Source organism: Choloepus didactylus, chromosome 4 (assembly GCF_015220235.1).
Source record: "Choloepus didactylus isolate mChoDid1 chromosome 4, mChoDid1.pri, whole genome shotgun sequence".
NCBI classification, from domain to species: Eukaryota; Metazoa; Chordata; class Mammalia; order Pilosa; family Megalonychidae; genus Choloepus; species Choloepus didactylus.
This window is the reverse complement of record NC_051310.1, coordinates 39643933-39670072: the sequence shown is the minus strand read 5'-3', so window position 1 is coordinate 39670072 and position 26140 is coordinate 39643933. Positions and strand designations below refer to the sequence as shown.

General features: G+C 42.7%; 2 protein-coding genes across 5 annotated transcripts in view; both read right to left on the bottom strand.

Annotated features, from left to right (window-relative positions):
* The window catches only part of MAP3K9 (mitogen-activated protein kinase kinase kinase 9), a 121431-nt gene extending 95291 nt beyond the window's left edge, over positions 1-26140 (bottom strand). For all 4 annotated transcript variants that reach the window (XM_037832400.1, XM_037832402.1, XM_037832401.1 and 1 more), the window contains exons 1-2: positions 25404-26140; positions 16308-16721 (exon numbers count right to left, since the gene is read on the bottom strand). In XM_037832400.1, the coding sequence (XP_037688328.1) occupies positions 16308-16721; positions 25404-25809 (820 nt within the window). In that variant the 5' untranslated portion in view covers positions 25810-26140. The remainder of the gene's footprint in view (positions 1-16307; positions 16722-25403) is intronic.
* Positions 18551-19698, bottom strand: LOC119531286 (dual specificity protein phosphatase 12-like). Its single transcript, XM_037832405.1, is given in 1 exon segment — positions 18551-19698. A coding segment is annotated over 1 exon segment (1032 nt). The 3' UTR covers positions 18551-18666.

The following is a 26140-nucleotide window of genomic DNA, read 5'->3' as shown; positions in this document are numbered from 1 at the left end:
AGACCAGCAAGTACTATGTGACCATCATTGATGCCCCAGGACACAGAGACTTTATTAAAAACATGATTACAGGACATCTCAGGCTGATTGTGCTGTCCTGACTGTTGCTGCTGGTGTTGGTGAATTTGAAGCTGGTATCTCCAAGAATGGGCAGATCCGTGAGCATGCCCTTCTGGCTTACACACTGGGTGTGAAACAACTAATTGTTGGTGTTAACAAAATGGATTCCACTGAGCCACCCTACAGCCAGAAGAGATACGAGGAAATCGTTAAGGAAGTCAGCACCTACATTAAGAAAATTGGCTACAACCCTGACACAGTAGCATTTGTGCCAATTTCTGGTTGGAATGGTGACAACATGCTGGAGCCAAGTGCTAACATGCCTTGGTTCAAGGGATGGAAAGTCACCCATAAGGATGGCAGTGCCAATGGAACCACGCTGCTTGAAGCTCTGGATTGCATCCTGCCACCCACTCATCCAACTGACAAACCCTTGTGTCTGCCTCTTCAGGATATCTACAAAATTGGTGGTATTGATACCATCCCTGTGGGCCGAGTGGAGACTGGTGTTCTCAAACCGGGCATGCTGGTCACCTTTGCTCCAGTCAGTGTTACAACTAAAGTCAGGTCTGTTGAGATGCACCATGAAGCTTTGAGTGGAGCTCTTCCTGGGGACACTGTGGGCTTCAATGTCAAGAACGTGTCTGTAAAAGATGTTCGTCATGGCAGTGTGGCTGGTGACAGCAGAAATGATCCACCAATGGCAGCAGCTGGCTTCACTGCTCAGGTGATTATCCTGAACCATCCAGGCCAACTCAGTGCTGGCTATGCACCTGTGCTGGATTGTCACTCAGCTCACAGTGCTTCCAAGTTTGCTGAGCTGAAGGAGAAGATTGATCGTCGGTCTGATAAGAAGCTGGAAGATGGCCCCAAATTTAAGAAGCTGGAAGACGGCCCCAAATTTCTGAAATCTGATGATGCTGCCATTGTTGATATGGTTTCTGGCAAGCCGTGTGTATTGAGAGCTTCTCTGACTATCCTCCTCTGGATCGTTTTGCTATTGGTCGTTTTGCCCAGAAAGCTCAGAAGGCTAAATGAATATTACCTATAACACCTGCCACCCCAGTCTTAATCAGTGGTGGAAGAATGGTCTCAGAACTCCTTGTCTCCATTGGCCATTTAAGTTAATAGTAAAAGACTGGTTAATGATAACAATGCATCCTAAAACTTTCAGAAGGAAAGGAATGTTTTGTGGACCATTTGTTTTTGTGTGGCACTTTTAAGTTATTAGTTTTTAAAATCAGTACTTTTTAAATGGAAACAATGACCAAAAATCTGTCACAGAATTTTGAGACCTATTAAAACAAAGTTTAATGAGAAAAAAAAAAAAAAAAAAAGAATGAACAGACAAAAGTCAAATGCGTCTTTCATGATATTAACCTAAAAATATACGTGGGCACCACACATGCCTTGGTCTCCTCCACAGGAAATTAGAATTGCCACCCTGGTCTGATGACAAACTCAGCTGCCAAGGCATCGCCCCAGGAGGGCCGGCTACCTCTAAGATGACACCTCATTGAAAGCCATGGCATCAAATAGCCATGCAGGATTCTGCAGATAATGAATGTGTCTAAACCCTTTTTGAATGTTTACTTTCCATTTCTGGTTAAAAAAAGAAAATCCCACAAATGATTATCTGTGAATTTATCTAAAACCTATACCTATTTCCCTTATTTAAATAAAAACAAAACCACAACACAAACACAAGCAAAAACAAGGGTCCAAAGGCCTAACTTTTGGACAGTGACAGAAGAATTTTGGTTCAGGACAAACACTAACAAGAAGCAAAGCTGAGGCTACCAAATGACAGCTGAGGTTCAAACTGGGCCTCTGGAGCGACCTAGGGGAAAGCAGAAATGAGAACCTGGCTCTAGGCTCTTGTACATTTTAGGACCATCAACTCCAGATATGCCAGAGCCCCAGGGTGGGAACAGCAAAGGAGCCCCTCCCTGCAGTTCCAGATGTGGGATGATAAAGGTCCCTGAGACCAGGACTCACATCGAGGTCTAGTCCATCACACTCAGACTCACTGGAGAGGCATGGCATCCCGTCCTGCAGAAGAAGCTGCTAGAGAAGGGTCTCCTACTGCAACCTGTTCCCAAAGAGCAGAGCAGAGAGAACACCACACAAACACTCAAGGGCCCAATATTTTAGTTCAGGCTCTGCCATGTTCTTGGACAAACCTCTGAGCCTGTTCCCTCTACCCTAAAATGGGGATACCACTACCTATGCTTTCAGTTCCTCATATAGATACTATTTCAAATAAAATGATATCTAAAAAAGCACTTGGAATTCTAAAGCACCACTCAAATATAAAATATGATTATTCTCCATCCTATTTCTAGTAATACTAGGGCTAAAAACTGAAGGGTCATTTACTGCTTTCACCATGGATTATAAACTAAAGGGAAAAAATCAGATAATGTGGTGTTACGCTAATAATCTCAAATCATCTGAGAGAAGTTTATGTGGGAGAAATTTAAGTCCTCAGTTGTTTTCCACTGCTATCCATGGGACTTGATGGTCACCAGCTGCTTTCCCAGTCACCAGCTGCTGTGCACTTGGGAAAGGGAAGCTAACTTTTTTGTTAGCTAACTTTTTTGTGGTGAAATAAATATAACATAAAATTTGCCATTTTAACATGTACAACTCAGTGAAATTACTTGTAGAAGGCCATGCTACTATCACCACCTTCCATTACTAAAACTTTTTCCTCAGCCAGAACAGAAACTCTGTACTCATTAAGCAATAACTCCCCTCTTCCTTTCCCTGCAGCTCCTGGTAACCTCTAATCCACTTTCTGTCTCTATGAATTTGCTTATTCTAGATATTTAATGTAAGTGGAATACTATAATATTTATCTTTTTGTGTCCAGCTTATTTCTCTTAACATAATATTTTCTTTTTTAATGGCTGAATAGTATTCCATTGTATGGATATACCAGATTTTGTTTATCAGTTCACCTGTTAATGGACATTTGAGGCTGCTATGAACATTGGCATACAAACATCCGTTCAAGTCCCTTCTTTCAATTCTTTGGGGTATATACCTAACAGTGGAATTGCCAGGCCATATAGTAATTCTATGTTTAACTTTTTGAGGAGCCCCCAAACTGTTTTCCACAGCAGCTGTACTATTTTACATTCCTACCAACTAAGGGCAAGTTAATTGTTATTATCAATTTAATCCAAATAATTAGAAAAGTTGGTTCTCCTATGGTGGAAAGGGGGGTGGAGTGAGAACAACTCTCCATCACACAACAGTGCCAGTGGCAAAGAGAGGTTATTAACTAATCCACCCTAAGGTTCCTTTCCATAAGCAGAGGTAACAGGAATTGACTGCTTTAGAAATACAAACATTTTACTGTTTTTTTTCAATTCCTGAAAATTAAACCATTAGAAGAGCAGTGAACATGTTATCCTTCCATCTGTCGCAGTAAGGGAAATGATCATGTTCGTGGCAGCCAGCAAGGATGCAGACTTCATTTCCAAGCTTTGACCTCTGAGCCTTCAAAGCAGGTTACCCCCGATTCCTCTGATGGTGTGGATCCCCTTCCCGCTGTTGTCCACAACACTTTGGGCTTAGCTGGAAAGCCTGACAAAAGTAACAGGGCCCCACTGCCAGGGGGTGTGGGTGGCTGGCAGAAAGAGCACGATACTCAGGAAGTCCAACAACAACCCTGGACAAGTCACTTAACTTCTCTATGTGGCTATGGGTCAGGTCATAACTGGAGGGTTCCTTTAAGGTCTCATGTTATCAATAAGCACCAAACAATGTTAAGAATGACTGGAAACTATGTTTTTTTTGCCCTTCCTCTTGGATTCTGAAGGTTAACAGAATGAAGAAACCAAAAAACATCATAAGAAGTGTGCAGATGGCATGGATACAATGACTAAAATGGCAGAAGATGAGGTATATAAACAAGAATAGGAAAGTCACATTTAAAGGTATGTTTGCACAGTAGAATCTGGGGTAACTATTTTTTTTCTTTTTTCATTACTTTTTTCCTGTTACATTGCCTGATCAGTTGAAAGCAATTGCATGTCAGGTTGCAAACAATCATGAGGTTTGGAGAGAAGGCCTTAGTTATAGGATCAACCACTGCCAGGGCCCTGCTGCCCCACTGGTGCTGCATTGGGCCCCCCCCACCCCCAACCTTACCCCTAGGGATGGAAGAACAGTCAGAGCCTTCCCAGCTGGGCAATTCCAGAGGGGAACATTAGGCTTCTGAATCTCTGAGATGCTCCAAGGAACGCCTACCACTCAGACTCTAAGCTCTTAAAAAGTTTACAAAATGCATATACAAAAGCAAGGGATTGACAAGAGCAAACTCAGCTCATTCAGTAAAGGAGTTTGAGTCCATCCAGAGAGGAACAAGGGCAAGATTTCGTAACAACTTTGCAACTGTTGCCAAACATCGGGACTACTATACGCAAAGCCGTATAACATGCATGATGTGGTGGGGAGTGGTACTAAGGGACAGGTAGGGAGCAGGGGAAGATGGAAGGAAGAGATATAAGAAAAACCATAAGACCTGTGCTGTCAAGAATCTTACTGGAATTGCTATGTATTAACAGAAAAAAAATACCAAAGGAAACCTACCCCCCACAAAAAAACTTACTGCATTTGCTTCTAAAAAGTAAAACTAGGGTTTGACATGGGAAGGAAACTAACTTTTCATTGTATTTTGATCTTATACCACTTTAATCCACTTTCTGTCTCTATGAATTTGCTTATTCTAGATAGTTCATACAAGTGGAATCCTACAATATTTATCTTTTTTTGTCCAGCTTATTTTTTTACCATATGCATGTATTACATTTTAAATTTTTAAAATCCATTCCATAATCAGAGAGAATAAAAGTAAAACATTGAAAATACAAATACAAGACAAAGTACAAGTACAAATTATGGACCTAAATATTGAGGGAATAAGACAGCAGTCGGAATTACCTAAACAATGGTCAACATATTAAGCACTTACTATGTGCCAGATACTGCTAAGAGCCGCATCTAGATTATTTTATTTAATCCTCACTTCCACTCTATGAGATGACATAGGAGGTACTATTTTTATTCCCATTTTACCACTACAGAAACTAAGACACAGAGAATGTAATATACTTGCTCAAGGTACCCAGTTAGCAAGTAACAGAGCCAGGATTTAAACCCTGACTAACCCAGAGCTCAAGGGGGCTAATCTCCAAAGGCAAAGGGAGTTTACATCCTAAATCGCACTCCAAAGAAGAGGCTTGGCGTTGACTGGAGAACGTCTGTGGGGTCAATGTGTGGGAAACGGTACAATGCACAGGAAAATGCAAGCTGGAATCCATAATGATCAAACCACAAACATTTCTTGAGAACCTACTGCTGGAAAACAAATTTATTTGTAGAGTAGTTGTAGGAAATAAAGCTGCTATGTGGAGATGGGAAAGGGTCAAACACACTCCACAATCCTTCCAAAATAAGATGACAAAACTCAAAATGAAAGATCTCTTCAGCTCACCTTAAATATTGCAGCGTCTTAAAAGAGACTGAAGCAAGAATGCTAAGTTGATTTGGGGAAGGCAGGAGGGGGATGTGAAAAAAGGCATTCCCTTTGACCTCAACAGCACACTGATAAGGTGGAGATAGGAGGGAGAGAAATTATTGCCTTCCTCCTGGGGCAAAAGCATTTTAATTATCAGCTGAGAGTTCCAGCAGAGCCATAAAATTGGCCAGCTGTCCCATTCAATCAGGCCAAACGCCATAACAGACAGACAGGAAGAGGCAATATTTTCAGGGGGCTGAGCACTCCAAGTTAAGGCTGGGTCCTGAGGGGGCAGAGAAGCACAAGCCTTTCCACAAGAGGCCCATGTATGGTTAGAAGAGGCTGGTGGGTATTGATTCCTTTCTGTTATTTTGGTTGAAATAAATCTGCGTGTTTCTGTGGGAGGGGACAGCTCCAGGCTGCCTAGAATTCTCATGCCATTTTAAAAAGGGAAACCCAACCATATACTAAAATAACAAGGAATGGAAAGAAGCTGCTTCTCGGCTACTCCTTGAAAAAAAGGAAAAGAAGTGAAGTGCCATTTACTGACTGCAGTGCCCATGTGCTACTTTGCACACATAATTTCATACCATCTTAAAACAACACTACTCTTTTCTATATTGTCCACATTTTACAGATGAGACTCCTGGAGCTCCAAGAGGTCAACCATGTGTCCAGGGTCAGGTGCTCAGGAAGTAGCAGTCAGGATTTAAATAAAATCCAAGTCTGTCTGACTCCCAAGCCAGAGTTCTTTCCATTAGACCATGGTAGTTACCAAAACACAGCGTAAGGGGGAAAATGCTTTCTTCTCAGATTAAAACTTCCAAATTCCCTACAGAGAGTAAAAACCCTAAGGAAGTTAGGAGGGAAAAGGAATTGCAATCCCCAGCTTTTAAGATGTCTGCTTTCTGGTTCACAGTTACAATATAGTGGGCTGCACAGGGCACAAGGGAAGCCTGTGATCCTGTTGTTGAGTGGGGACACAGAGGCACACAAACTGACCCACCAAGGCCGATTTTCGAGCCTGCTCTGAAAAAGTCCTATGCCAATATAGAGAAGTGGGCAAAGCAGCAGCAAAGCTCCAAGATACCCTGAGGCCCCTAGCTAGTTCCAAGGCATTCAGCTAACTGCACCCCACTTCCAGGACGAAGGCCGTCCTCCGTTTATTGTGAATGCCACCAGGAATCATGCGACCAGAGCATCTCCTCTCAACAAGGCCATCTGTCATGGCCTGTGCAGCAATGGGGGAAGGGGGCATCTGTGGGCTGCAGTTAACCGTTTCCTCCCCTAAACCACTTGGCCGTGATTCCCTTTCAGGAGCTTCAGTCCCAGCAACAAGAAACCTGGAAGGGGGAAACCTGGGCACAGTAGAACCTGACAAACAGATTCAGAGAAAACAGTGTAGCTGTTACCTGCCCCCAAAACACAGACATTCACACTTTCTGTCACATAACGCCAGCCCTGGAAGGGACCTCAGAGATCAGCTTGTGCAAACCTCTAGTTTGACAGATGCAGAATCTTGAGGTCCAGAGAAATTAAAAGACTTGCCCAAGGTCATCCAGCAGGTCAGTGTCAAGGACAGCACACGGGCCAGTGTTCCTTCCACTGTACCACTCCACCTCTTATGCAGATGCCCAATTTAAGAAGTTCTCTATAATGATGGTTAATTTATAACCTTCTCTGTACCCTGCATTAATAAAAGCTACAGCCTTCTCCCTTCAAAATGAATTTACACACATTATTGCATAGATTCCAGGGTGGTTGTGGGCCCTATATTGAGAGTCCTAACTTTATAAGAGGAACAAAGGGTGGTTCTACAGGAGGCTGGTGAGAGTATTGAAGGGGACTCCAAGGTAAAGGGACAGACTTCCTGGACTTGGGAAAGAAGCTACATATTGCTCTTCACTCATTCAGACCACTGATATCACCACACTGTGTGGTCTCAGTTTCCCTGTCCATAGTGACCCTGAGCAACCACGCAGAAATGAGATGAAGCACCACGTTAAGGAATGGAAAAATTGGAAATGTGGAGGAAAGGAGAGAGGAGGCTCTTTTCTCCTTGAAGATCCTGAATTATACATCTTGACCCTGAGTGATGACAGTCTATCAGGCCACCTGAGAAAAGTGGAGATCACTGGCTACCTGTTCACAGGTTTGCTTGGCAAAGGATGCAGGAAAAGGGAAAGCATAATAATTTACTTAACTTTCAAGGCAGTAGTGACTCAAGTCAGGGGAAAATGAGGTAAAGGGAAAGAGAATAAAGCATCATCTAAAAATCAGAGCCCACATACTTCAAGCTCTTCTTGCCCTGAACTGGACCCCTTACTGAAGCTGTTTTCCCCAAGCTAGGAATTCGATCAGGGTACAGAAACCCCTACAAAAGTCTTTCACCCAACACAATCTTCCTGCTCCAACTCCAACACAGGCTCTAGAGGTGCCTAAATGTTTCCCATAGCCCTGAGGAGCCCACAGGGTGACCAACTAGGAAGGAAAGGCAGACAGAACTCCAGTCACCTTGGGCGTCAATGAAGACAAAAGCAGAGACCCATTGAACAAATGTCCCACAGAGAGATCAATTTCCTTTTTGAACTCCAAATCCTTCTCAAATGGCCCCGCCAACTACAGCAAAGGACTGAGCCAAAGGAACCCACAGCCATTTGCCTCTTGGAGGACTGGCCAGGTTCTCACTGGACATGTGCACCTGCTGGTCTCCCTGCCTGGACCCTACTCACCCTACCCATTGGTGCTGTCTCTTAACTACTCTCCATGCCTTCAGATCACACCTGAAACAAAACTTCCCCAGGAACTCCTTCTCCAATGCCTCTGTCAAGACATGCCCCTTTATTCATCATTCTCTTAGCACCAAGCATCTCCCCTCACAGCATTTACCATGGTCATGACTTTACATTCTTGTGTGATTTTGCTTTGATTAACATTTGTCTCCAAGACCCAATAGGAGGTTCCCTGAGAGCAGAGCTATGTCTGTTTTTGCTTACTGTTTTAATCCCAACACCAAGCTCTCAAATTGGCACATAAAAGAAAATCATCTTTGTGCAGGAGATGGCCACAAAGGCCCAGGGAAAAAAAGGGAAAAGCAAGGTTCCCAGCCACACCTCCTGGCCTCGCTGGTTTCTTCTACTGAGTCTTATTTACCTGGCCGGTAGTTTGCTTCATTTCAGCTTTATTCATTTATGTATTTACTTTGGCTGGCAGAGTATGTCTCTATATTCGTAGAAAAACTACCCATCAACTGTTCTCAATGCTCTGGGACTTGCCTGGTAGCTGCTAGCTAACCTTACTTATAGTCTCCTGCAACCAAAGGATGAATCGAATTCTTTAAAAGCATGTAAGCTTCTGCCAAGAAAAATCCTCAAAATGTATCAGTCAATGCCTAAATCTCTGTAAGAGGGAGCTTGTAGCAAAGAACCACAAAGACCAGAAATGAGGATAATGGGAAGAGAAATTCAGATGTACCTGTACCTGAGCCAGGCTGGAAGTATCTCATTTGGAGATGCACTTATGCAACATCCAAAAAAGTTATTTATTTACCTCTCGAAAAGGAATGAGGATTGGGCTCTCTAGCTGATATTTCACTGCCTCCCAGATCCATCCCAGGAATATTCTATGGTTATTTATGGTTACTGTATTCTCTTATGGGCAAAACTGCTTTTATGGAGTTGTTTCTGCCCCATTGTTCCAAGTCAGGGACCCTATGTCCGAGCTGCTTCAGCTGTGAGGCAGGAATGTGCTCTAGCAGTGGGCTAGAGTCACAGAGTTCCACAAATCTAACAGCCAGCAAACCTCAGCCACAAGAAACCCTCGTCAAAGGCTTTGGCCGGGGTTCAGCCCAAGTTCACTATAGGGCTCAGGACGTTATAGCCAGCCTGAGGCCAGGAGAGGGTGGAAGCTCTGTCCTCCTCACACTCCAAGAAAGAGAATCTTTATCTTCATGACTATGCCAGTTTGGATATATTATGTCCCCCAGAAAAGCCATATTCTTTAATGCAATCAGTCTTGTTGGGGCAGAGTGATTAGCCTGTTGATTAGGGTGGAAACTCTGATTAGATTATTTCCATGGAGGTGTGGCCCTGCCCATTCAGAGTGGGTCTTGCATATTTAAGTGCTCTCAGGAGCCAACACAGATGCTTGCTGATACCTGGAGCACTTGGAGATGCTTGGAGACGTTTGGAGATGCTAGCCCAGAGTTTACTCCAGAGAAGCTAAGAGAGGACCCCCAGACACTTAGATGCACAGGAGCTTAAGAAGCTAAAAGAGACAAGTCCAGAGACATTTTGGAGAAAGCCATTTAGAAACTCAACCGGGGAGCAAAGGACCAGCAGATGCCAGCCACGTGCCTTCCCAGCTGACAGAGATATTCTGGGATACCATCAGCCTTTCTTCAGTGAAGGTTCCTCTTGTTGGTGCCTTAGTTTGGACACTTTTTTCACCCTAGAACTGTAAATCTGTAGCCAAATAAAACCCCTTTATAAAAGCCAATCCATTTCTGGTATTTTGCATAACAGCAGCATTAGCAAACTGGAACACTGATCTTATGAACCCCAAGAGAAGGCTGGAGACAGGCACAAAGCACATGTGAATGCAGAATTGGGGAGGGGGTGCCAAAACTCCTGTGCCCTAGGTGGGTCTTTGAGCACTAAAGGAACAACCAATCAAACAACCCAACAAAGCTGGAATGGGCCCTGTGTGGAGCACAGCAGGGAATGCACAAGATGGGAACAAAAGGCATACTGAGTTGGATGGAATAGAATGGTAGTGGATCCAGGCAACACTGCAGAGTGGCCTGAGCCAGCAGCACCTGGCAGCCAGGCAACAGCAGTGGAGACAGCAGCCAGTGAGAGTTAGTGAGGGAAGGATGCTGAGAGAGAAGGGGGCAGGGGCATTCCAGGAAGGGTGTTGAGAGAGAAGGGGGCAGGGGCATTCCAGGAAGGGTGCTGAGAGAGAAGGGGGCAGGGGCATTCGAGGTTGGTAGCGAATGCACTATTGAAATACCAGGCTCTGGCATCGAACAGTTGATGGACTCAAGACAGTCAGGAAGGATCAAGGGCCTGGCATTTATAACAAGGATCGAAAGCAACTTTCATGCAAGTGAGGCAAGAGAGACATCCTAAGATAACAGAAAGGGAATTTTTACATTTTGAGATGCCGTAAGTAGACCACTTCAAGTGATATTTCATTCACTCATTTCTACATTCATTCATTCTATAGACATTTATTGAGGGTTCTACTAAGCACCCAGAACTATGCTCAGTGCTAAAGATGCAAAATCTATTTGGACTCTAGGGGATGCTCTTCAATTCACAGTCAACAAAAAGAGGAGCCAGGGCATACAACCAGAAGCTGCCGCCAGCACAGTGCTTTGTTGGGTTTTTCACCAGCTTATGAATGCCTTTAGGTGGAGTATGCACTCACTTCCCCAAGGTTCCCACACAGCCCTATTGTCTGACACCAGCTGTTCACAGATTTACTCACACTGGCTGGGAGGCATCTGAGCTTGCAACTGGTGGACTTCAGGCTCTAGAGCCTTGTCACTCTAATATTCTTCTAAATGACTAATATTCTAATATTCTTTTAATGACTGAATGACTAGTTACACTGAGGACAAAGGATGGGCTATCAGGAAGGAGAAGTGGCCAGGTTTGAGTTGAGCACAGAAAGATGGGTAGGGCACGGATAGACACAGAGGTAAGGCTAGGGCAGCTCTACAAGCAAGAGTATTCCTGTAGCATGGGTGAGTGTGACACAGGCAAATGGCTCTAAAGTACCGGGTGCGTTCCAAGGGAATACGGAAAGCCAGTTCAGCTTATGGGAAGAGTGTCTCTAAAGGAAGAAGAGGGAGCTTAGGAAGCAAAGACACCTCATAAGAACTTGATATTTGAAAAGAGGAAGGCAGATGTGGCTAGTCCTAAATATAAATACAGTTCACATGCTCCACACTCACTGGGGGACACCTAAGAAATCATTTTACCACACAACTCTGCTCTTCCAGCTGTAAAGTTGAGTTGCATGAAATTTTAGGAGGGTATACTGAGGAGATAAATCATATATTAATGAAATATGGCTGTCAGAGCCTTATGGGCAGAGTAATATTATTCCTAATTACATAAAACTAAAGCACTACCCAAATGTCCATCAACAATGGATAAGCAAAATGTGGTATATCCATATAACAGAATATCACTCAGCCATAAAAAGAAGTGAAGTACTAATACATGATACAACCTGTACGAATCATGAAAACATTATGAGAGAAGCCAGACACAAAAGGCCACATATTATATGATTCCATTTATATGAAATATCCAGAGTCTGGCAAAACCCCATAGAAATAAAAAGCAGATTAGTGGTTGCCAGGGGCTAGGGGAGAGAGGAATGGGAAATGACTGCTTAAAGAGTCTGGGGTTTCCTTTTGGGGTGATAAAACTGTTCTGGAACTTGGTGACAGTTGCACAACATTGTGAATGTACTAAATGTCACTCATGGTAAATTTTATGTTTCACGTAATCTAGCACAGTAATCTTTTTTAAAGCACTACTGGACCACACCAAAGAGCATAGTGATAAGCATAGTACAGGCCATAGAGCACAGCGATTAGGAACATAAGCTGAGGCGTAAGACCTGGACTCAAAGTCTGGCCTTGCAATGTACTGGCAGTGAGACTTCAGAGAAATGACTGACTCCTTCTGAGCCTTAGTTTCCTCATCTGTAAAATGGAGACATTTATACTCTTTACTCTACAGGGTTGCTAGAGGATTAATAAGAATACACATAAAGGGCTTAGACAGTGCTTGATCCACAGAGAGCACTTGAGCAGCATTAGTTATTATTATTATTATGTAGGGGTTTGGCTTAGCTAACAAAGTGGAATACTGTGCAACCTTTAAGTATCTTGTGATAGAAGAATATTTACTTACCTAGAAAAGTGGCCACAATACACTGACAAGTAGGGGAAAAAAGCACACAATAAGCAATATGTTTATTAGGATACTATTTAGGGGGAAAACAAATATGCACAAATGCACAAAAAAAAATGGAAAGACAGAAACTGTTTTCTCCTCAATGCTCTTCAGTCCTCATCAGTCCTCTTTCCCACTGTCTGTGAAAGAGAATTCCCTCTTTCCTACAACTGTACAAATATTATGTTTCTGTATTTTTAATCTTCTATGTAATATTACAAAGAACATCAAGCTTGATCATCATCACATTAGGAGTCACTTATATTTCACTTCCCTCTGTGTTCTCATTTTTCTTGGAATGTTTTCATTTCTCTTGAAATAAGTTACTTTGTACTGATTTCTAAGGGCTCATTTATGATGAACAATGTCAGTCTTCATGATTTTCATGCACTGCACATGAAATACCATGTTTTCTTCCCATTTAATTCATTCTGCTGTTTTATTTTTGGTTGTACAGAAGTTATGTATTCAAATATAATCATTTTATGTTGCAAAAAACACAAAAAAATCTGTAGGAGAAGCTCATGGCACCCTTGCTGGTCCGTCCCCCACCCCCTCCCCAGCGCGATGTAGAGCCAGCCTGTGCTCCCATTCTGGGTCTCTGGCTCTGTTCAGGAGGGAGGAGAGGAAACCTGATATGCATGCTGGGGAACCTGTAGGTTGGTGCTATTCTATGGAATGGCAGACTGAAATACTAAACCAAGAAACTTACCTCTGGGGAGCCCACACAGAACTTACCCTGCAGGCAGAAGCAGTTTGCAGACAGCTAAAGCAATTAAGTCAAAGCTGCCTGAGGAAAAGGATTATTTGCTTTAAATCATCAATAGGGCAGCCTAAAGGGGGAGAAAGTCTATTTCAGGCTGAGTAGAGGGATCATTGGAATACCTGTAAACAGGGGAATTCCTAAGGCCACTAGCAAGCACAAGTTCAGGACAAGACACAGGCTCAGAAAAGATGGAGAGGATCCTGCAGTTCCTATTTGCCTGGGGCTGATTTTCTTGATAAGAGGGCTAAATTCTGAAGGAGATCACCAGCCAACACAGAGACAATTTTCAAAGACCCTGAAAAGTGGTTTTTGCATAGTTAGGTTTGTTTTCATTACCTGCTGGCATTCGAGAAAATCTCTGTTATATCACTAGCTGGATACAAACTTAAGACACAGACTAAATCCCAGAATTAACATTTTAAAATATTACAATGTACAGTGTATAAAAAAAGATTACAAGACAGACAAAGAAACAGGAAATGATGGCCCATTCAAAGGAACAAGATAAAAATCCAGAAACAATCAACAAAGAAAACCAGATTTTGGATACACTGAACAAAGACTTAACAAACAAACAAAAAGATCCTCAATATGCTCAAGAAGGTAATGGAAAACAAAGAGAAAGAACTAAAGGACATCAAGAAAACAATGAACGAATTATATGAGAAGCTCAACAAAGAAATAAATTTTAAAAAGGAATCAAACAGACATATTAGAGTTGAAGTCCACAATAACTGAAATGAAAAATAACCTAGAGGGTTTCAACAGCAGATTGGTGCTGGCAGAAGAATCAGTGAACTCAAAGACAAGACAATTTATATGACTCAGCTTGAGAAGTAGAAAGAAAAAAGAATTTTAAAAAGTGAACACAGCCTAAGAGATCTGTGGAACACCAGCAAGCATACCAATATATGCATTATGGGAGACCCAGAAGAAGAGAGAAAGGGTCAGAGGAATACTCAAAGAAATAATGGCAGAAAACTTCCCTAATTAAAAGAACAGTCTTTTCTGGGGTACATAATGGATTCAAACTGTAACAAATATATATAGAACACTTCACCCAACAGCAGCAGAATATACATATTCTTCTCTCATGCTCATGGATCATTCTCCAGAATAGAATCAGATGCTAGGTCACAAAAATTCAATAAATAGGTCTCAATAAATGCAAAAATATTGAAACCATACAATATATTTTCTCTGAGCACAATGGAATGAAGCTAGAAATCAATAACCAAGGGAGAAATAGAAAATTCACAAGTATGTGGAAATTAAACTATGCACTCTTAAACAACCAGTGGGTCAAAGAAGAAATCACAAGGAAAATTAGGAAATATCTTGAGACAATTGAAAATGGAAATGCAACATACCAAAGCTTATGGGATGCAGCAAAGGCAAGGCTGAGAGGGAAATTCACAGCTCAACATGCTCACATTTAAAAAAGAAGAGCTCAAATCTGAGACCTAACCTCACAACTGGAGGATCTATAAAAAGGAAGAGCAAACTAAACCCAAAGCAAGCAGAAGGAGGGAAGTAACAAAGATTAGAGCAGAGATAAATGAAATAGAGAATAAAGAAACAATAGAGTCCAGTGGTAGGGAATGGGGAGCTACTGCTTAATTGGTAAAGAGTTTATATTTGGTGTGACAGGGAAGTTTTGGTAATGAATGGTGGTGATGGTAGCAAAACACTGTCGATGTAATTAACACAATGAATTATATATTTGAATGTGTATAAAAGAGGAAATTTTAGGGTGTTATAAATGTTTCTAGAATAAATTTGAAAAAACAACATAGAAATGTACAACACAACACACTGGAACCCTAATGTTAACTATGGGCTATAGTTAAGAATACAATTATAACAATAATATTTCATCAGTTGTAACAATGGTTTCACACTAATGCAAAGTGTTAATAGGGAAAACTGCATGTTTGGAAGGGGGACATAAAAAGGAACTCTGTTTTCTACATGTGTTTTCTGTAATTCTACAACTTCTCTAATAAAAAAAATATTATATATTTTTTAAAGTTAATAGATTCACAATAGCATCAACAGAAATAACTCAGAATGTAACCAAGTCTGAAGGATTTCTCAGCTCAAAGCAAAGGATCCAGAGAGAGCAAAATCCCTGGGGCCCATGCCTCCCCCAAAGTTATTCAACTCAAATGCCCTCTGCTCTGGGAAAGATTGCTCAAAGTGATCTTAAGTATATACCATAAGCAACTGTATCCTCTCTACCACTCAGTTTAGGCAAGAGAGAGCACAAATTACCATACAAAAGAAGCATATTCCCAGGCCCTTCTGATTCAGCCAAGGTGGGAGACTGAAGTTTCTACAGCCTCACCATTTAATTGTTTCTAACACTTGTTTTACAATCCAGTTTACGAGTTCTGGGTGTTTGCTAAACAGTTACTTCTCAATTACCTGCTATTAACCACCAGGTAGTTAAGGCAATTAATTAATACTACCCCTGGGCTACCAGCCAGGTCATGCTCCTCAAATTGAATCATTACCTGAGTCTACTTCACAGTCTCTTCTTACAGTCCATCTTCTGATGGGTACCTCAATTTGAGGTGTTTATGCAGAAATTCAAACAGGTGGTATAGGGTTGTTTTACCTGTTGTTCCACCCCAGAGGGAAATCTCTTTTGGGATTACAGATGCACTTCTCTCAAATGGAAAAATAAGTCTATATGTTTTCTTGCAAAGTACATCAGAATTACACACTCCCAATCTTGCCTGTTAATATAAACTTAGAATTCTCCTACCACCACAGGTACCTCATTCGTCTCTTCCTAAACCAATTTTTCCTGGTATCTATTCCACCCCCACATCTCAACATTCAAGGATGGAATGTTTTCAAGCAAGGAGTTTCACAATCCACAAGGATTCCACTAGGATTCCACTCCAACTGCAACCATGGACTGAGTCTGAAACTCCTCTTAACCCCTACAGCCCCAGCTCTTTATACTCACTGTTGCTGGACTTAAGGTCACGGTGGATGACAGGAACAATTGCTTCATCATGTAAGTAGTTCATCCCTCTGGCAATCTGCACAGCCCAGTTCACCAGGATGTCTGGGGGAATCCTCTTCCCAGATAACACTCTATTCAAAGGCCCTCCACGAGCAAACTCCATGACCAAGCAGAGGTTGGGTTCCTTCAGACACACTCCTCTAAGGGCAATGATGTTGGGATGCTTCAGCATAGTGAAGAGCTTGGCCTCCTGGCGAACATTCTCTATGGTCTGGCTGATGTCCTCATCAGGGTCATGGCGAGCTGCTTTCACAGCAACCTCATCTCCTATCCAGAAAGCACGATAGACCTTCCCAAAGCCCCCAATGCCAATAATCTCTTCCAGGGTTAGCTCCGCAAAATCAATCTCTAACACTGAGAAGGAGAAGAAAAAAGGAAGTCAGAAACATTCTGGAAACACCATTTAACCATCCTAGAAGAATAAACACAGTAATTTGTTATTTCACTTGGCTTTTCTCTTTCCCCCAACAGAAGGTAAACTCTGTAAGGGCAGTAACTATGATTACCATATTTTCTGTAGCACTGACTACCCCATAGTAGGCACTCATTAAATAACTCCCACTTGGACCATCATGCAGAATCCTGAACCAAGACAAACCACTTTATCTAAAGGAAACATTGGGGGAGATCATTTTTATAAGGCATATTCAGTTTTACTGTGTATTAGGTGGTGAGAGGCACACAATCCAGTGCCAAGGCAGACACACAACAAACCAAACCACAGTGTGAGAACTTTCACAGAGGTTTGATCAGAGTATTAGGAAAATCACCAACTTCCACCGTGGGTCACAGTGAATGGGGTAAGGAGTTGCAGGGAAGGGAACATGTGAAGTGGGCCATAAAGAATGAGTGGGAGGGATCTCATCAAGCAATGAAGGACATCAGGGTAGAGAAGGACAATCTAGGCAGAGGGACAGGCATGATCAAGAACATGGGGCATGAGAGTCTAAGCATATTAGGAACTTCGGGGAGTCACGTGTGGCTGGATTATATGCATTGGGATAGGAGATGAGGCTCAGAAGCCTTGGTGGCAGCCTGTTGTGGAACACTCTTTTTTTTTTTTTTTTTTTTTTAAAGAGAATTTGTATGTGTCATTTATTTTGAGGGAGGACTGGAAGGACATAGCAACTTGGCTAAAAAAAAACAAACTTAAAAACACTAGTGAGCTTTAATAGTAGTACTCGATGCTTTTCATAAGAAAATATTATTATATAGAAGTTACCAAAGGCTTCAGGTCCTGTTGACATTTTCTCAAGAATCATCCATAACACTCCTATATATTTCAAAAATTAAGCTAAGCATTTTTTAAGAGGGTCATTATTCACATTTTCTTTATGCATTTTTAAATACTGCCATTTTTATGTTTATATACACATAAGACACATATATACATGTAAATATGCAAAATGTCTTGAGAACATAGACTATATTTCTCTTTATTAGTTAATTCTGGTTTCACATAAATGTTCAAATAGCTAATTAGGTCCAATTCTAATTATTAGTAATGAGTAAAATAAGTTCCAGTTTCCAGAGTTCAGGTCAGAAAACTAATCTGGATATATTACTGTTTCCCAATACTCTAATATATCAGGCTAAAAACATAGTTGATATGTAGTAACTCCACATTTTAAGAATCTGTTTTCTTTATCAATAGAAACATACCAACACCAATACATTTCCTTATGTAGATTACTTCAAGAGGTAACTCAAACAAACTTTAATAAATAATTTAGATGACTGGGATTCCAGAGCAGTAATTAAGAAAATCACATTTTAATCAGTGCCCTACTTATGGTCTTTTCTTTTCTACATTTCCAAGAAAAATCTAGACAAACTAAGGTTTCCCAATGTTCCTTTAAAAAAGAGAAGGAGAAAGAAATTTCAAAATATGACCAAATAAATCTGCTTTACATTTCTGCAGGTAAAAGAATACCTTTTGAAATATGACAGTTACCAATTTTGGTACGTAATTTTGTCCACCCAGAACTTAAGATCACATAACTAAACATTCCAAAAGTCAGAACTTTTTAAAATATATGAAACAAAGAAAATATCTAGGTTACAAAAGATTCCTATACCAAACAAAATAAAATCTATATGCTTGATTTCCATATAAATTATTCTTCCTATATAGTATAGCAGGCTAACAAAGCATAACTTCCAAGTCAAATCAAGCGATTTTTAGCTTCTCACATTCCAAATGAAATGCTGATGGCCTAAAAATTAGACAATTTGCCTTAATGACAATAAGCAAGGGTAGCATATATCATTAGTAAGTTTCTTTCTAAGCTATCAAATGTCACAAGTTTGTGTTTTTTCTTGTTTGTAATCCTAAAACTGGCAGCATTTTCATTTCATCCACTCTATTCTTATGTATTTGAAAAGCAGGTGTTATCCATCTACCACAGGAGCACTGTTCACCACACCAATTGAAGGAACCCAACTTGGCACTGCATTTGGGGCAAAGAAGCTGTGCATCCATCACTCCTAACAAAGCCGATTCCATCCATTGTACAGGTTCAATGAAATAAGATGTACACTGAGCCTAACTTCCTGTCATAGGCATGAAAGATGATGTCATTCTCTTGTGGGTAAAGGCTATAGGGCCACTTCCTTCATTATGATCCAAAATGCTAGAACTTCGAAATAAGGATCGCCTGCACTTTCTACATTTGTAGAGAACCTCATCTTTCAATCCTTGTGAAGTGGTGGTTGGGTCAACAGCAAAGAGTTCCTGAGGTAAATTCTGCAATTCTGGATACTTCTCTGTAACCTTTTGTAAACGATACTGCTTATAAACTGCACTAGAGGTGTCCACTTCATATCCCATTGCCTGGTATAATTTCAGTTGCCACTCAAATCCCTCATTCATCTTAGCCTCTGGTTTGACAGTCTGGAGGTTTTCATAAGCTTTTTCAAAGGTAAGTTCATCAGTCTTCATCAAAAAAGCAGTCACTACAGCAACACTTCTACTGACTCCTGAATGACAGTGCACCAACACTGCGCGGCCCTCGGCGCGGGCATGGTCGATGAAGGCCACGCACCGGTCCAGGTGACTGAGCAGGTCCGTCTCGGGTTCGTCCAGCGCTGGCACGAAGAGGCACCGCATTCTTTCGACCCCAGGCCCTGCTGTGAAACTGGGCGCCTCCGAGTCCACCGTCAGCACGGCCGTGACGCCCATTTCCCTGAGAAGGTCCAACTCCGCGACGGCCGCGGCCCCACCCAGGTAAAGCCCCGGCAGCACTTGCTGCATCTGCCCGGCAAAGCTGGCCTCGCTAGCGCTCTGGCTCCGGCTCTGGGTTCCATGGCTCGGGTCCTGAGGCTCCAACATGGCGGCCGGAACACTCTTAAAGCCATTGTGTGCAGCTTGAACCTCACACCATAAATGTTAAGGAGTTGTGCGTGCTTAAGAAGAGGAGAGTTCTTAGACCTGTGATTCAGAAAGAAAACCAACTCCAGATGCCGTACAGAATGTGACATGGACGGCAGAGAACCCTAAGTGCAAGGAGCCACTAGGAGGCCACTGAAGTATGCTAGGCCTGAGCACCCGAGGGTCTGAACCTCAGCAGCAGTGGCGATGAGCCCAGAGTAAATCTGGGATTCTAAATTCGGTTCCACCAGGACCTGGTGACCACGATATATGAAGAAGGAAACTCACAGGGGACCACGATCCATGTCACAGTTCAATCCCTGATGTGCCCAGTATCAAATACAACCACTCATTCTCCCTCCTAAAACCAAAGTTTGAACATGAGGCACTTGGTTATATCTTTAGCTCTGTTTGGAAAGACTTTCATGCATGGATAATAATAGCTGCCAGTGATTATAAATCTTGGACCAGATATGGTGCTAAGTGCTATATGAGCAGAGTGCTATTTTATTTTTCTCTCATGAAGCCCTGTTCTCTATCTTTCCAATCTCTTTTGTCTTTAGCTGGCTGACTCACACTTATCCCTCAGGTCTCAGGTTATATATCACTTTCATAGAGCAACTTTTCCTAACCCCAAGACTAAATCAGGTCAGACACCCATCAAACACTTCCATAGTATTCTCTATTTTGCAAGATTCATCCAGGCTATAATTACTTGCTCAATGCCCATCATACTTGCTAGATTGCAAGATCTACAGGGGCAGAGATTATGTCTGCCTTATTCAGCACTGTACTACTCACCATGCCAAACATTTAGTAGATTAGCAACAGACAGCTGAAATAGGAAGGAAGGAAGGGAGGAAGGGAAGGGGGGAAGGAAGGGAGTAAGGGAGAAGTGTAAGTGAGAAGGGAGGGAGAGAGGGATGGAGGAAGGAAGGGAGGGAGGGAGGCAAGGAGGGAAAAATCTACTACAGTAGAAAATAAATAAAACTCAGATCTGCAAAAGAAAATTTTATTGGACTTTGCAAGGCAAATACAGAGAACAGTCACCCTTTGCTAAAACACTAAGAAAACAAAGCTATATTTCTGAAATTTTGGCAATACCAAAAGAGGAACTGCCCACTGCTGGCTGTTCCTTTCCTTCCTCAGCCAGCCCCACTACTCCTCCGTTCTCCACTCAGATGTTGGTAGTGTTCAAAAATCTGTTCTTGCTTAATTATAGTTCTTCTATCCTATCTGGGGCTAATATTCATTTTTATTTTGCAATACAGCTGGCAATCTGCACAAAGGAAACTCTTAGGAAAAATTAGGTGGACTGTCTTAAGGCTTACAGAAAGTATAGCTCGTCTTGACCCCAAACATTTCCAAAGTTTCTTCATCCAACAGTCACCTCATCTAAAAGTCTTCCTGAAGAATACATAGAATGGTAGGTATGCTAGACTAGCAATCAACATCCATTCCAAAATTCTTCTAGCATGCCTTTTGGTAGAACAAAGCCTAGAAAGCTAAAAACTATGTTTCTCAGATTCCCTTACAGTTAGGGCTCTGGATGCATATTCGGTTCTGCCAGTTAGATGCACACAATTTGGAAGGTAGAAGTGAGATGGTGACCATCTTCCCTGCTGCTTCTCCTGGCAAGCATGGCTATGGAGAAGTGGAGTTTTCCTGCAGCAGCATGTCAGTGTTCAATCACTAGCTCTGTAGATATTGTTAGGAATGTGGTATGGCCTCTGGACTGCAGCTACAAAAATGTGTTCTTGAAGTCAACAACAACAATGGCAGATCCTGGTTCAGTACCTTCCCAGTTACAGAAGTAGCAGCTCCCCTGGTAGGTCAGTTCTGCAATGTTTTTCCGGGAGTCATTCCCCAAGGTCCAGCTGAGAGCCTCTTCTTCCAGCCCTTCCAACAATTCTGAAAGCACCTAATTTCCTGTGCTAAATCCCTTTCTGCTTAAAATAGGTTGGGTTGTTTCTGGGTCCTAAAATGAATCCTGCTGATTACTAATTCTTCCCTGATCTCATCTTCATGAATAAGAAAACTATGCCTATGGTTTATGAGAAAGCAGAAACCTTCTTGGAGAAATACATAAACTATATTAGGTGTTTCCTCGGTCCTGGAGGGAAAGAGCATTCATTTTTTTTTTTTTTTTTTTTTTTACCAGCTTTTACAGTGATGAAAAGGTCTATGCTTATTTAACAAATGTATATTTACACATCTTATTTCCTCAACTGAACTGAATTTTCCTTAAGGGAATTAACTGTCTTCTTTTCCCTTGTACTCTTCCTTCTTTCCTCTGGTCCAAAGCATAGTTCTGGACACACAGTAGGTAGTAAATATTTCCTTAAATGCATGAGGGTTTAAAAGACATGAATCTGAACTACAGTGCTGAAAGGACAGCTCCTCTGATTGCATTTCAGAAAAGACAGACAACCTCTGTGGGAAAAGCAAAGCAAGAAGCTCTCTCTCGGTAGAACATCACATCTCGGGTTCTTGCTATTTAGTTTAGGAAATATATGACCAATCATTGAGACAAATATAGAACACAACTTTCAACTAGAAAACAGAAACAGGAGAGAGAGAAAAAAAAAAAAGGACTTTCTTTTTTCATTCTTTGCTAAGTCCCTTGGGCAGAAGACCTTCAATTGTAGCTGGGAGTATGTGAGGCTCTCCTTCCCTTCCCTGCTCAGTCAAGACCTGGTTTTAAACAAGAATCAGGTCAAGTCACATTCAGGATGTTTTTCAGTTGCTGTGGAAGGACAATTTCAGGAATATTAGGAAAAAAATCTTATTTCTTTCATTTTTGGAGTCAAGATGTTATTCCCTCTTAATTGTATCCCTGGAAACTGAATGTATAGGTGCATTCTGACAGGTATGGACAAGCAGATGGTACATATTTTACTCATTTAAAACCTTTAAGTACCTCTGGAAATGCAACCTTATCTATCTAGTGGATGCAGGAAAGAGAAATGTGAATTAGTAATCACCTAAATTATGCTATGCTTGAAAAGAGACACAACTCTCTTGTAAAAGAAACTGCTTTTTCTTTAATCCCTAGGATTGTGTCTCCCAAAATGATAAATTTAGGACTGTACATTTTTCATCTTTCACTAAAATAAAGATGAACAAGTTCCTGGGTTATTTATATTTGTCATCCTCATGGAGAGCTAAACTCTAGTATCTACAATGGGGGGAGGGAAAGCTGTATATAAATGCAAGTGGTTTATGATAACACTACTGTATTTGTTACAAGATTTAGTAATTTATCCCTCCTCCATTTTAAATAATGCTTGAAAACAAAAATTTTCACCTTGAAAATCAATATTCAAAACTAAAATGGAACATTATTGCTTGGCTTAGTGTCCTCTATTCACATGTCCCAGAGGGAAAGTTCAAAAGGGTTTTTCTGGGAAAGAATTGCTAGTGGCTTGATTTTATTATAAGTCATTGCAGACAAGGTTATCAATCACCTTAATTTTCTGAGTGGCACTAACTAAACTGGTAGACAAAGCATATAGGTCAGAGGCACATCTATTAGCAACTTCCTATGTTCGTTATATCAAAGCATTGCACCAAAATTATATATTTACATCATCAATCTCCCTCATATGAGTTATACTTATCATTTCTCTATCTCCTGATACCCAACAGTGTCTGTCATTCACTAGGTACTCAATAAATGGTTTCTGACAGGAATTAAATTTTCTGAATTATCAAGAACTAATTCCAGTCAATATTAGAACTCCTGGTAAGACCAAATAAAAGAACTTACCAGGACTTTCAAATGCCATGCTCTTCAAGTCACTTCTTTCAATAAGCACAAGGCACTTCCTACTTCCTACTACCACTCTATCCAAGGTATCTTTTGTTACAATAAAGATAAGTCCTGGGCACCTCATGGAGGAGCTTCTAATGTAGCACACTGTTGACATGTCTCGCTCTCCATGCATTGCTCCTTCTGGCCTAAGTCATAGTCACATCTCACTGTTCTGACAACCAAGAACACAAGATATTAAGTAAACTGAGTTCCTGCTCATGAATCTCACATTGCTCTTATACTTTGACAGCTGTCCCTGAAAAATCACAAAACTTCACCTACATAGAACCTCAAAATCTGAATTACTTTTAAAAATACACTGTTTCCCATGGGTCAGGGAGGTCACTGGCTAAATGTGCTGACTCTGGAGTTTGATTTCCAGGCTAGTTTGTTGGCTTTTCCCCTCCGTAAATGGGTAGGCTGGTAATATTCATATTTACTGCATTAGTTTCTTAGGGCTGCTGTGACAACTACAAGCTTAATGGCTTAAAAATACAACAGTGTTTCCTAACATGCCAAACCATTCAAATTTCTTCCAGTATATGACTAAGTCCATCTTCAACTCTATTTCAGAAGGCTATGCCAGGACCCTTAGCCTTCATCTTGGGAAAATTATTCCCATTACCAAAAAGATGTAGCATCCAGAAACAACTGAAAGTACTTTGTGCCTCCAGGCATTACAAAGACTAAAACATAAAAACATGAAGTAGGAGGGAAAGAGAAATAAAGGACCTAAAGATTTCAACAACAATCTGACAGTCAAAACACCAATAAGAAAAGAAGAGCAGAAAAAGACATTAGAATTCTGATCTGAAGTGCTGGTGTTCTCCTAAAAAACCACCTGGTGTGACAGAGGGATTCTAATGGTAATTTAACTTCTTTGGAATATCAAAGGAAATTTCATTACAGGGTATGGGACAGGGGCTCCTGGGAAACTGATGAAAACCAGGACAGTGAAAGAAAGACCCTGGAAGCGGCCCCTGACCACAGTTCACCTGCGATGTGGCCAGCTCCAAAAACAGGCAAGGGTCTAGGGTAAAGAGAAAGAAAAAATGTATTGTCTGAATAGCCGGGGTGTCGAGCCTGGAATTTAGGCACTGTACTTTGAACTCCAGATCTCTCAAGGGGGAATGATATACTTTTCCCTCTCTAAACATTTTTCCACTCAACCCCGCCCCCGTCACTCCCATCCCCCACAGTCTTCCTAGCACATTATTCAAACAGTGAGACTCCTAAAGGTACAACTTCTAGATACAAGATTAGGAACCAAGAAATCAACATGACATTTCAAAGACACTTCAGCCTTGAGTTCGCACAGGCTTCCGGGACTTGAGAGCCAGCCCAGCGGGAGACAGCCCCCATCTCCTTCAAAGCAAATGCCTTTAAGGGGCGGGGACAGGCGATAGAAGAAGTCGGCAAAGGTCCCAGATTTGGGAAATAAGGTTATGACAGAAACCACTAGCTTGGCCGAACTCCTTCCAGACTGGAGTGGGGAGGGTAAAGGGAAGGGAAGTAGGCAAATGGGGAAGATTCTCATGCAGGGGCTCAGGATGTGGAAAAATCAGAAACTGCTGCTTAAGTGGTCAGTTGAAGGTTACGAAGCCCAACTGCCAAAGGTTCCAGGCGGGGCCTGCGGCATCTCTATCTTATCCTCCGCACCAACTAAAAGTCCCTGCAGCCCGAGCGCGCGCGCACACACCCACACCCAGGTCAATCCTTCCTCCCGCAGCCCCTCACCCCCAAACTAATGCTCACGAAGGGCTCCCTTCCCTCCCCAACCGAACCCCCGCCCTGGCCTCCATCACCCTCCCCGCTCTTCCCGCCGGGCTCCCGCGCCCCTCCTTCTCCTTACACTGAATGGGCGGGTAGCAACTGGGGTCCTCGCCGCCAGGCTGGCACCGACTGGAGAAAGCGCTGCGCGGGGTCACGTAGTTGCTGGGGAAGATGCCCACCCGCTGGTTCAGCTGCCCGGTCCACCAGCCCTCGTCGCCAGACACCTGCGAGTCCTTGGACAGCACCTCCACCACGTCGCCCAGCCGCAGGGTCAGCTCGTCCTCGCCCGCCGCCTCGTACTCGAACACTGCCGTCCAGTAGGGCAGCGGCGCGTCCGATCCCAGCTCGCCGGGGGCCGCCGCCGCCGCCGCCTCCTCCTCCTCTTCCTCTTCCTCCTCGGCCCCGGTCCCCGCTCCATCCTCCCCCGGCGGGGCGACAGCCGCGGCGCTCGCCAGGCAGCCAAGAAGCGCTCTGGAGGGCTCCATGAAGCGGCCGATCCATAGGGTGCGGGGCTGCCGCCGCCCGCAAGAGCCGCCGCTGCCTATTGTTCATGCGGCTCCGCAGAGCTGGGGGGACCCCCTCCCCCGACGGCGGCGGCCGCAGGTAGGGCCCGGGCTGAAGGGTTGGAGAGAACCTGCTCGCCGGGGCCGGTGCGGCGGAGCGCGAGGTGCGTGGAACCGGAATGCTCACCGCAGCATCGGGGCGCAGCGGGCCGCAGACCCCGCTCGCCCGCTCCGGCGCCCGGTGGCGGCCCGGCCACCTCAGTCGCGGGTACCTTCTCGCGCAGCCGGTGACCGCCGCCGCCCGCCGGGTGCC